This window comes from Montipora foliosa, chromosome 1 (assembly GCF_036669935.1).
Source record: "Montipora foliosa isolate CH-2021 chromosome 1, ASM3666993v2, whole genome shotgun sequence".
NCBI lineage: Eukaryota > Metazoa > Cnidaria > Anthozoa > Scleractinia > Acroporidae > Montipora > Montipora foliosa.
This window is the reverse complement of record NC_090869.1, coordinates 42,501,344-42,513,843: the sequence shown is the minus strand read 5'-3', so window position 1 is coordinate 42,513,843 and position 12,500 is coordinate 42,501,344. Positions and strand designations below refer to the sequence as shown.

Genomic DNA, 12,500 nt, shown 5'->3' with positions numbered 1-12,500 from the left:
ATGCTCACATGAAATATTCAATATTCAAAGTTCATGTAACACCTTCAAGCCAATATGCCATCATGTGCAACGCCAGAATGAATAAAATCCATCAAATTTGATCAAGACTACTTCCCGCTTCAAAAAAAGAGAAGGATGGCAGAGAAACTCAATATTAACACTCTCCACATTGAATTTGAGATCTGCCTTGTAAAAAGCAAGCCAGAGGTGACAAGTGATTATGTCTGTGCTTCTGGCACTGACGTTTTCGCATGCACAGAAACCTGGTTAACAACTGACGATTCAGCAGCTTGTAGGTAAATTACACTGCCTAGTTTCGTGTTCTTCCATTGCCCTCGCAAGGATTGTAGGGGACTACTTGTTAAGGATGCCATTGGAGCCAAGTTATTGGACACCAACGATATGGCATCATTTTTTTCTGAATGGGATCTCCAATTTGGCAGTTCAGGTCTCAAACTACGATAGTCATCATCTACAGGCCTCCGTATTCTTAAACCCATCCAATCACTGTGAGTACATTCCTTACAGATTTCACGAGCTTTCTGGAATCTATCGCCCTGTCACCATGGCCAGTTGCAATCACTGGTGATTTTAATATTAAAACCAACAATCCAAATGATTGTGATGCTATCAAGTTCCTTGACCTTTCAGAGGCTATGGGGCTTTCGCAACAAAGTCATGTTAAAACACCGACGCATGATTTGGTTCATATTTTAGATCTAGTGATTACGCACCAATCTGATAATATCCTCTCTGGATTACCATAGTCAATCAATTTATATCAGATCATGCTTCTGTACTGTCTGAGATAAAGATGAAAAGGCCTTCCCACACTGCTAAAACTATGTCCTACAGGAAATTGAAGCAAGTGAATATTGACACTTTTTGTGAAGACATTTTCTAGTCAAGTTTGTGCTCTGAACTTTTGAAGATCTGAATGACTTTGTTCGCTGCTATAACAACCCTATGTGTGATCCTGTGGATAAACACACTCCAATTATAAAGGATATTTCCATTTGCCCAAATATTGCTTGGTTCAAAAACAATATCAGGCTAGTGAAAAAGGAAAAATAAAAAGCCAAAAGGAAATGGAGGTCCACTAAATCCGATGCTGATCTTTGGTCATTTAGCGAGTTCAGGTGAACACCACTACAAGGACTTCATTCAGCGCAATAGTTTGGATAAAAGAAGACTGTTTAATGTCAGTAAACAGCTACTTAATTTAATATTGATACTGTTACGGTAACCCTCTTCCACCTTATGTGGATAGCTCCAAGTTGTCCAATGATTTTGGACCATTTTGGAGAATATTTCCATCGTGACATGGAGAACATCCGGTCTCAGATGCCTGTTCTCAACCATCCAGCTTTTGTATGCAATCAGGACTGCATTTCTCAAGATTCATAAGCATCTAACAAAGAACAATTTGTATCCACCTCTTCAATCAGCCTACAGGCCGTTCCATAGTACTGAAACTGCCCTTCCTAAAGTCAAAGTGATATTCTTGTTGGCATGGAGAATGGAAAGGTGACATTAATTTATTTTAGTGCTGCTAGACCTGAGCGCCGCCTTTGATACCATCGACCATGAAGCTCTACTATCACAGCTGCAAGAAAAAAATTTTATGGAACCGAAGCACTGTCATATCACTCCTCTTCTGCAGGATCTACATTGGCTGCCTGTTAAGCAACGCATCCTTTTTTAAGTTATTGCTGTTTGCTGTTTCTGTTGCCATTTTTAAATCCAACCTAAAAACGTTTCTGTTCAGAAAGACTTATTTTTAACATGAATATTTTAATACAATTTTACATGTACTTCCACTTAGCATCACAGTTTTGATTATTTTATGCATTCTAGAAAAAGAGCTTGAAACATTTTCTTCAGCTAGGCTTATTTTAGTACCATTCACATGGTTTTTAGTTTCTTTTAGTTTTTGTCCTGGGGTCCATGTAAAACACATTTGAATGCTTGCGAAGAAAATGCCCTATATAAGTTATTATCATTATTATTGTTATTGTGACAGAATGTTTTCTGTTCTCATCAAAAACAAAATTTCAAAGATTTTAAGAAATGTCTATTCATACATGTACATGTTCCAGTTGTCTATGTATTGTCCTTTTAATCATGTTACTGTATATACTGTTACAACAATTTAGAAGGTGCAGCTTGATTTAAAGCACTTTTAAACCTACAGTATGCCTTTACTTGCAGAAACATTTAGAGTAACCCTGAAATACCTGTGAACTCTATCTAGAACTGAACTTGGGTTTGCAGAATTTGCCACATCTTCAAAGTATAATGGGGTGACAATTGGACAGCATTCTGCTAAGGCGTGAATGACCTATAGAAAAAAAATTAAAGAGCGGAGTTACAAGCCTGAGATAAATTCTACACACAGGATTCTAAGAGTAACTAAATTCAAAATTAAATTTATGTCACGTATGTAGACTATCCCATCAGAAGGCAAAGATTGCTTTTATAGCTGTCAAATTGGATGTCGAGTGTACAGTGTAAAAAACATGAATTTAGTCACACTTTTGGCAGCCTTGCGGCAATGTATGCAGTTCAGTGTATGCAGCACTTGGCAAATATCACAAGCAGAGTTAATTTCTGACACAGCACCTTTATAGTAAACGTCAGTCCATCCATAACAAGATGACTTGTAATATTTGGTTGCCAGTCACCAGTGATATGACCTCCTAGAGTCAAAGATTCACACAAACATTTTTTTGAGGGTTTTCAATTTAGATCAACTTTCAATCGAGTGTCGAAAAAACCAAAACCAAAACCAAAGTAATTACTTTGGCCAATCAAAAAGGAGGGAGACAATCCAGTAAACCAATCAAAAGTCGAAGTACATGTAATTACGTGCAGCTGACATAAAGCGCGGGAAAATGGGCATGCGTGAGCCATGATTGGTTTTGGTTTCACATCTGATTGTTTGAAAAAGTGGTGCAAGAACTTTGAACCAATCACTGAGTGAAGTAATGCAAAACCAGAGCAATTCACTAAAATTACTTTCAACACTCAATTGAAAACCACTCTAAGAATGTGATTAGTATAGGTGGTCAAATTCAAGGAGCTGAAGTGCATGCTTTTAGAGGGGTCTTGGATCATACTCCTGGAAATATTTGAAATTTGACTTTCTTGGAATGTAAACAAGGACGATAAGCCAGGTCCCATCTCACAGCCTATGTTCATTAACTCTGTGGAGCGTAAAAGAACCCACACACTATTTGTGTGTGTACTGTGGTCTGACCTTTCCAGCATGTGGTTGGCTTGGCAGGATTAGCTTGAAGGGCTTCTCTGTCGATGAGACCACAATTGTGTATGACAGCCAGAATTCTGGCTAATAAGCCGAAGCTTGGCTGATCCAAGGTTCGGTCCATATTTCATGTCATACATAATATTTGGAATAAGTGGTCAACCAAAGTAGGCAGTAAATTAAAGAGAAAGAGCTGGCGGGTTTCACAAGCCACAGGTCCTTTTTAAAAAGCCTGTATGTCCAGCTGAGTTATCATTATATATATGTAGGTACTACAGTAATCCATGAAGGAAGACAAGTACCCACTATCTCAGATCATTGTCCATCCAATAACCCAAAAAAATGATGTACAATCAATGAAAACAATTTAAACAAGATAGCCACCAATAATTTGTAATTGATAATTGTAATCTAATCAATATTTGATACCTGAATTACAATGTACAAGACAAAACTGACCAAGTTTGTGGATAAGAGTTTTCAATGTCTTCTTCTTTTTCTCTTCAAGACATGATGCGACAACAACTAAAGGACAACACCTCAATCTGCTTGCACAATTAAAAACAAATTTCCAAAATGAAAAGAGAGAAGAAAAATTTAATAATAATAATCAACCAATTCTGAGGATACCTCTCTTTGAGGAAACTTTCTTCAGGACCTTAAACTTCCTTTCCTTCATTGGATTTTCCTCTTTAACCACGGGTGGGTTTAAGAGATCAAACCCCAAAAGAGAGAAAAAGCTGCAGAGAATGAGTCAAAAGAAGCCATTTCACCAGCAGCCAAACTGTCACACTGAACTTCAACCAGTCAGAGGATGTAAGAGGGGGAACGAGAGAAAACAAAATGTTACTTAACAGGCAAAAAAGACCTTCCTAAGAGGGCAGCAACCAAGTAAAGATGTGTCCAGGTGAAAAGTTCTGCCTGAACTGTGAAGAGGGACAATTTTTGATTAGTTAACATTGTCTTGACCTTACTCTCAGGCTTACATTGGGTGTGCATTAAAACTTCTCACACAACACTAGCAAACTACATGTATGACCGTCAACATGTGATTTGCAAAAGTCCTAAAAAAATCAAATGGACTTGAGGACATAAATGACTTACTTGTAGTAACTGTTGTTTTTGCCAAACAAAATTTCATCCCCACTCTTTAAGGAACTACTTCCAGAGATTCTAGTTCCATTTACAAAGGTACCATATTTGGAGAAATCATGTATTAATACTTGTGATATTTTACTTGGATCACCCTGCAATGAAATTGTAAATAATGAGTGAAAACTTTATCTCCAAATTAATTTCAAAGCAAGCCTGACAAGCAGTTTAAGATGCAAAATCACATTTTTTCTCCAGGTTCCTCGATGATGGCTAGATCCTGGTCTTTTATGGGTGGCATGAAAGGAAAAAAGAGCTTTTAAGTAGCAACCCTCTTGACATGAAAGAAAAGACCCACTAAAAGCTGTAAAATGACCACCAATAGACTGCAAATATCTTGCATTCCTATATCAGATTTTACTTGTATTATTTAACCCTTTGACACCCAAACCGGCCTAAACCATATTTTTCGTCTAACTCCAGATGATTTTACTCATCAATGGGGAACCCCTGGGAGTGAAAATGTAATTTAATTCCTGCTAGCACATGTACATGTACATGTAATTTTGCTACTATTACACATAGCCAACACACACATGACTAGTAAAAACTTATTTTGGATAGTAAAATGTTCACTTTCCACAGCCACTAGGCTAGTAACATGAAAAGTTAGTCTCATGCCCTGTTATAATTAATTTATTGTTAGTTTTCATGGAGTTCAATAGACTCTGTAAAAGGCCCATCTGTAATGTTATTTTCCCTATTCTAACTCTTTGTGTGAGGGTTTCCTCATTGCCTGCTGTTAGGACTTCACCGCTCACTTTTCCATGTTTGTTACTCAAAAAAGTAGCCTTGTGGCAAGTATAGGATTTCAAGGATACTGTTCATACCAAACTGGATTCATCATGATTCAACGTAATAATGCTGTGTTTGCGACTGATGGAGGCATCATCTTGTATCAATACTGAGCAATCTTTAAAAAAGGAAAATAAAGCAACAATAATAATTATTTAATTCACAAAAGAAGAAAAGGCTAGTCTCTACAAATAGTCAGCCTCAGCTCATCAGCTCCACATCCAAAAATTGTCTAGATTCTAGAATAACTGTTCACTATAATTTGCATATGAATAGTGTCTTTTGTTATATGCCTCATTCTTCAAAGGATGACACTTCAAGAATAGTGACTGGATGTCCTAGAATCACTTCCAAAATTAAAAATTCAAACAAAAGTAACACAAGCTAAATTATAAAGCACAGTTCTCTGTAGTGCAAGCCTGCAGTAAAATACTGGACAGGTGGATTACATGTAGTGTTTTTTTCTTCAACAGTCACAAATTTACTATTTCTTGCTTCACTTCTTCAAATCTCCTTAATTAGATAATATACTGATGCTAAAATTTTGCCATCACCTTTTGGTTAGGTGTCAATCAAAGAAACATGATTACTATATTTCAATTCTGCTTAAGGACAGTGCCTACTAATTCAAAGGTATTTTTCATACATGTCCAATACACTCGACCTGAGTCGGGTTGTCTTCACTTGCAGGTGGATTGAGTCAGATCACGACCGGAACCGGAAATGGGTGCATGGCGCTTGATCAGTGGTACCGGAAGTAAGGGTTAACAGGAGCGAGGGGATTTAAAAAGTTGGCAAACAGACTCGATCGGATCAGATGGAGACAGCTCTTCCTGGCAAGAGTCAATCGGACTCTCAGAAGTCAGATCGCGCATGACAGAAAATACCTCTCAGCCATGAGGCAAAACAAGCGAAAGCTACACATGTAACATTAGTCGTTCTACACGAGGCGAAAGTCAACATCACGAAAAATTGCACTTGACACTATACCTTGTACTTTAAAGCATGAAGCTGAACAAGATTTTCACAAATCCAGGTCATTGAATTTCCAATTGCGACAGAAATTCTTGCCATCCAATCTCCGACAACAATAAACTATTAGCTTTTCAGTCAAATCCACTGATTTCAGTGAAGAAGACAAAGATAATCTGCGTGAAGGAGAGCCTTTCCCTGGATGAAAACTTTGTTTTTCTAATTGAAATTGTGACTAATTGGGAATAACTGATATGTTATTTATTTATGAAAATAAGTAAGTGAAAACAACATTGAAGGATGTTTAACAAACCCAAAAAATTATCGCTACCCCAGCAAGAACTTATTCGCCGAATGTCCAGCTTGGTGTGCGCTGGCAATGTCACTGAACCACCAAGCCATCATCAACCTAATTACTCGCCAAAAATCTACTCGGTTGAATCACCTGAGCAATAAAGTACATATATGATTGTATTGATCGTATGGCAGCGATTATATGGAAACTGTGATCAAGATAAAACGATCGCCGCAGAGTAATTCTCATATAATATTATTACTGACTCGCGGCAGTCCGATGGATTCTTGCCACGGCAACCCATCTCCATCGGATCCAATGGAGTCAGTTTGCCGACATTTTCCACCCCCTCCTCAACTATACTTTGCTGTATATGTACTAAGTCTCTCGCAAACTGACTCACGGCAGTCCGATGGATTATTGCCACAGCAACCCGTCTCCATCGGATCCGATGGAGTCCGTTTGCCGACAATTTCCACCCCTCCTCAACTATACTTTGCTGTATATTTACTAAGTCTCTCGCGAACTGACTCGCGGCAGTTCGATGGATCCTCGCCACAGCAACCCATCCTCATCGGCTCCGATGGAGTCCGTTTGCCGACATTTTCCACCCACTCCTCAACTAGACTTTGCTGCATATGTACTAAGTCTCTCACGAACTGACTTCGGGTGAGTCTGGTTGCTCATGGCCTTCGTCCATCGGACTCAGTTTGGGTGTATTGGACAACCCTCGTATTTTTGCGCGGTTTACTGAGTATGCGGAAAAAGCAGATCTTAACAAGAGTTATTGAAATCCAAAAAGAAAATTGGGGGGGGGGGGGTATTTGTAAAAAGCTTTTAAATACAAAGCAATGTATGGCATTCTTTTCCAAATTAAAGCTTAATTATCTCTGAAAAATGCGTGGTTACCCCAACTTTTCTTTTTGGATACAAAGAGCACTTGCTAAGTTCTACTTTCTCCGCATAGTTTTGAACTGCGCAGAAATAACCCTGTATTAATAAGCACTACCCATAGGAAATGCGAGTATCTCGAGATGCACAGAACGTATGCGCAATGACAATAGTAGGCACCGTCCTGAAGTGAAAGTCAAAATTCTTCCAATTGTAATTATTATTAGTAGTAGTATTAGTATTAATATCAGTATTAGTATGAATTATTATTATTATTATTATTATTATTATTATTATTATTATTATTATTATTATTGGAGTAAGTCACATGTTTTCTTTGGTGATTTAGGGTCACTGTAGTTGGCTTATTGAAAACTCGCGCATACAGTTGAAAAAACAGATCTAGAGTTGGAGGATCACATTAGGAAAATAAGATTTGAAACAGAATTCAAATAAACCTATGTGGGTTGATGCTGACGACGAGAGAGGACAATGTGCGAGCCAGCAAGCTATGCGAGCCATGGCTGCGAGTCATGTGAGCCAACATGGCGAGCCATGCGAATCACACAGTTATTGAAAGCTAACCGTTTCAAAATGGGTGCTTAGAGTTAAATACTGTTTATCATCGCTATTTAAAATGGGTGCTGAGACTTAAATGCGTGACCGCATGACTCGCGCTCGCTGGTTCGCGGGTTGTCCAGCCAACTGACGACGCTCTGCAGGTCTTCTATGGTCTTAGCAAGAATCTACTCGGCCATTTCTTTGCAATAGGGTTTCGCAGATCACTACAACCTCACTAATCTTTGCCTATTAAGCAAGTTGAAAACCTTCGCCCAAAATCGTGTGGCAAGGTTAAACAATACTAGTTACACTTAAGCTGTTCCCTTACCTTTCCTTCCAACCACATGTTCTACTCCTGCAGTGAGCAACAACCCTACAAAAAGAAGCAACAGGTCAGGCTTGGATTGAAGAAACCACGAAGATTAGAATGTTTAAACGGAGTCTTGCAACTTAGTGTCAGCTACCTGGTTTTTTTGGCCGTCCGGCCGTTTCTCTTTCCTCGAACAACCACATTACAACTATCGTTTAAAAGCACTTACAACCCGGCATGTGAGCTAATAAAACGAAAGATGTCTACATAGATGTCTACATGACGGGTCCGAGAATCCGCTGCACTCAAAAGGCGCACAGAGCAGGAATTTATAATTTATCTATTGTTTTCACCAGTGGGACCACTTTCAATAGGTGACCTACAGTAGCGTGACCTGCTCCCAAGAGGATCGGCCTTCGTGGCTAATTTATTTGCTAAAAGCATCTTAATCTTTGTAAGGGCCAAATTAAACACAAGAAATGGAACTTTCCGGTAGATGCGTGTGTTATCCATCATCATTATCCTGCCCGGACTGGTTATTTCTCATAGTGACATAGACTGCTTTCATAGATGCCAGCGAGGGGCTGTCTGGTGAAATTGATCGAAGGTGTGAGCCTTAGGGTGGTCCAGGGGCATGCTCCCTCGGATAAATTTTAAAGAACACTTGCACTTCTCTTTACTCATGTTACAAATGGCAAATTTACACAAGCAAGGAAGAGGAGAAGAGAAGGGCTATGGGGTCCAGGTTTCACGCTGATTTCTCCTCGATTTCACTATTTCTCGGAGGTTTTCCATTTGTCCATTTGCAGAACTAACTTTAAAGACCGCCGCACACCAGTTGTTTTTTTGTCGGCCGACGAAAACTCTTCACTTGTCGGCTGGTGAGCGGTGAATTCAGACAAATCTGAGACAAGACCGGGGCTTGTCGGCTGGTCTCTCATATACCGAATCCGAAATAATTAACAATTATTCCATGAGCCCGCTTTCGATACCAGATGGTAAATAGCCAACGAGGCGCGTATCGCCGAGTTGGCTATTACCAATCTCGTATCCAATAAGGGCGAATGGAATAATTGTTTTATTAAATTCTCAACCTTCGGCTTTGCTGAACTTTATTTAAGTTCAAGAAACGACCGGAAAGCGATGTGATTTCCGGGCGCCAAAAGTTTTTGCGTTTCCGAGCAAGCAGAAGAAAGGAAAATTGTGATCCTTGTGCTTGTACTTGCACTGGTGGCGTTTAGTAGTACGGTGTTCGAGGAGTATCATAGATAAAACTTACTATTTCTGATTCTTTTCTTGTTTTGTTTGATTTTGTTTATGTTTCTATGATTAAAAGGAAAAATCTTTTAGGTTTCTATTGTGTCATTTTGATTTTGAATTTGTCGCGTTTGATTTCTGAAATGACACTTTTGATTTCCAAAATTTGCCGCGTTCGATTCCTGGAATGATACTTTTGATTTCCAAAATTTGCCCGTTTGATTTCTCAAATGGCACTTTTGATTTCCAAAATTTGCCCGTTTGATTTCTCAAATGGCACTTTTGATTTCCAAAATTTGCCCGTTTGATTTCTCAAATGGCACTTTTGATTTCCAAAATTTGTCCGTTTGATTTCTCAAATGACACTTTTGATTTCCAAAATTTGCCCGTTTGATTTCTCAAATGGCACTTTTGATTTCCAAAATTTGCCCGTTTGATTTCTCAAATGGCACTTTTGATTTCCAAAATTTGCCCGTTTGATTTCTCAAATGGCACTTTTGATTTCCAAAATTTGTCCGTTTGATTTCTCAAATGGCACTTTTGATTTCCAAAATTTGTCTGTTTGATTTCTCAAATGACACTTTTGATTTCCAAAATTTGTCTGTTTGATTTCTCAAATGACACTTTTGATTTCCAAAATTTGTCTGCTTGATTTCTCAAATGGCACTTTTGAAAATCAGACAAGACAAGAAAAGAATCAGAAATAAAAAGGTTTATCTATGATACTCCTCGAACACCGTAGTTTAGGTGGGATGCTGCTCCTTGTGGAAAATGCAAAGGTTGACTGAGAGTCACAAGGGGAAGAGTTAAATGAGTAAGTGTGATGAGAATCAAACATTTCCTTATTTACGACTTCAAACGTTTGTAACACGGGTATTCTACAATCTAGTCGTGTTTTCATGAATCAATTTATTTGTATGTGTTCACATTCAAAAAAAGACATTTTAGTTGCATTTATTTACGATTGGAACCGGAAAGGACGTAAGGGTGGGGGGGGGGGGGGGGGGGGGCAATCCAATTTTTCATTTTCCAGTCCAAATTTGGACAAAATCCCAGTCCCTGCTACTTAAATCTCAACCGGAGTTATGATAGGGAAAACATAATTTTAGAGCATCGATATGTTGTATAAAGCAGGTATATGAGCGAAACACGAGATTACTGGAGAACGGAGGCAATAAAGGCAGTGTGAGGTATAATTTGTAGCTGCATGGGATTGTTTACAGGCCCAAGTGTCCGCCAGAAATGCCTCCTATCAGCTGGCACATGAAAGCATTCTAAATGGTGAGGTCTCCTTCACGTCACCTTCAGAGTCACTGTCATCATCATCATCATCATCATTACTTAATTGATCAAAGTAAGTATTCTCACCAGTATCCTCCTCGGAGTCTTAACCCTCTTCACTAGACCCACAACAATTGCTAGACCGAAGGTCTTGCAAATTGCTGGGTACGTTCAAGGACGTTTCAGTTCATGTGCCTTGCCTAATACCTCGTCTGAGCTTCTCTTTTCGAGTGATTGCATTGGTTGCAGTGAGTTTAGGAAAGTCGATTCGTGCTAGTGAAGCCGTACTAGAAGTAGGGATGTTGTAGGTAGGGGGCTTTGATAAAAAAACAAATCAAAAACCTCACTCTCAGATGGCAGCGGCAAGGAACACAAGAAGATCACATGAAATATTCGGATATCAGGAATTTCGAGCAGAAGTAATACCTGAGAAAATCTGACAATGCAAATCCCATTCGCACCAAGGACTCTTTATCGAATTGATGTGCAGCCACATTGTCGATTAATAAACGTAAACGTAAGGAGGCTTAGGATGCAAGCTATTCGAGAAAAAAAGCAAAAAAAGCAAGGTGACACACGCTAACCCCCCAACCCGGTTAACCAACCCGTAGTCCTATTCCGGGACTCCCTCTTACCCCGCCCTGAAAATGGGCCTGGAACCCAGGCGGGAAAAGAGAGAGTCCTGTATTACTTGCAAGCGCATGCTCGGAATGAGCCAATCATATTGCATTAGATGCCAGGCTGGATATGTAAATAAAGGGAACCTTGAAACTCCCACAAAAAAATCGTATATGAATTTGCAGTGTCAGGAAAGAGAACATCTAAACTATCCCTCGTCGTGACCAAACGAGGAGAAAAAACCCCGATGGCAGTGATGTTGGAAAATTATTACAAATGTAACGACTGAGAGAGAAGATCGCAATAAATCGATGCAAAGGCTGAACTAGTAAATATAGCATAGGATTTCACTAAGCGACAAAACAGCTCGGAGTCAGAATTTCATATTATCTGCAGTACTTTACCTCTAACAATGAGTTTCAGAAGGAAAGTGCTTTTAAGTAGCAACAATAAAAGCAAGGTGACACATGCTTTTTTCATCCTTATTAATTAATATTCACGAACAAATTTTGACCGGAAGAAAAAACCGTGACAACGTCCGAATAATCAAAGTTTGACTGTGCATAAATATGTATAAATTTAATAGGAACATTATTGCTTCATCATTGCGTTATCAACACAAACTGGTATGTAAAGAAACAAATAGTCCAGGTTGTGATTCAATTTCGTTTGACTTTTTATCTAACTTTATCAGGAATAATGCTCCGTTTTTCTGTCATGCAATCGTCTTTTAGTTTTTCCGATATAAAAATCATTGCAGTCTCAATAGGTAGCTCTACATAAAACCTTAGCCATTTGGCCACGGGCACGGCTTGTAAGGAAAGAAAGATTTAATGCAACGAGTGCTTTGAAAAATTATTCTAAGGAAAAATTAATAGTCTGAGTAAATTACTCAACTCTAATTACTCAAAAAAAAAATACTGTTTGTCACCGGTGTTTGTGTATTATTCCTGATAAAACTGAGAATATTTACAACATTTTTTACCTGACTGTTGTATATTGAGTATCCAAACAATTTGTCCCCGATTTTTAAAATAATTGGTAGGCCTAAACTCCTGAAACAATCACAGTTTCAATAATTACTGTGCAACTCAAATATATGT

At 38.7% G+C, this 12,500-nt stretch overlaps 1 protein-coding gene across 3 annotated transcripts in view; it reads right to left on the bottom strand.

Annotated features, from left to right (window-relative positions):
* LOC137998919 (nibrin-like) overlaps nucleotides 1-8,548 on the bottom strand; it is a 15,867-nt gene extending 7,319 nt beyond the window's left edge. Inside the window, exons 1-7 of one of the 3 annotated variants that reach the window (XM_068844769.1) lie at nucleotides 8,396-8,548; nucleotides 8,260-8,304; nucleotides 5,248-5,330; nucleotides 4,370-4,512; nucleotides 3,725-3,810; nucleotides 2,623-2,699; nucleotides 2,238-2,341 (exon numbers count right to left, since the gene is read on the bottom strand). In XM_068844769.1, coding sequence (XP_068700870.1) covers nucleotides 2,238-2,341; nucleotides 2,623-2,699; nucleotides 3,725-3,810; nucleotides 4,370-4,512; nucleotides 5,248-5,330; nucleotides 8,260-8,304; nucleotides 8,396-8,444 — 587 coding nt within the window. In that variant the 5' untranslated portion in view covers nucleotides 8,445-8,548. Of the gene's footprint in view, nucleotides 1-2,237; nucleotides 2,342-2,622; nucleotides 2,700-3,259; nucleotides 3,693-3,724; nucleotides 3,814-4,369; nucleotides 4,513-5,247; nucleotides 5,331-8,259; nucleotides 8,305-8,395 lie in introns of those variants that run through there. The other 2 variants (XM_068844762.1, XM_068844777.1) reach the window with 2 other exon arrangements.
* Nucleotides 8,549-12,500: the final 3,952 nt, after the last annotated feature.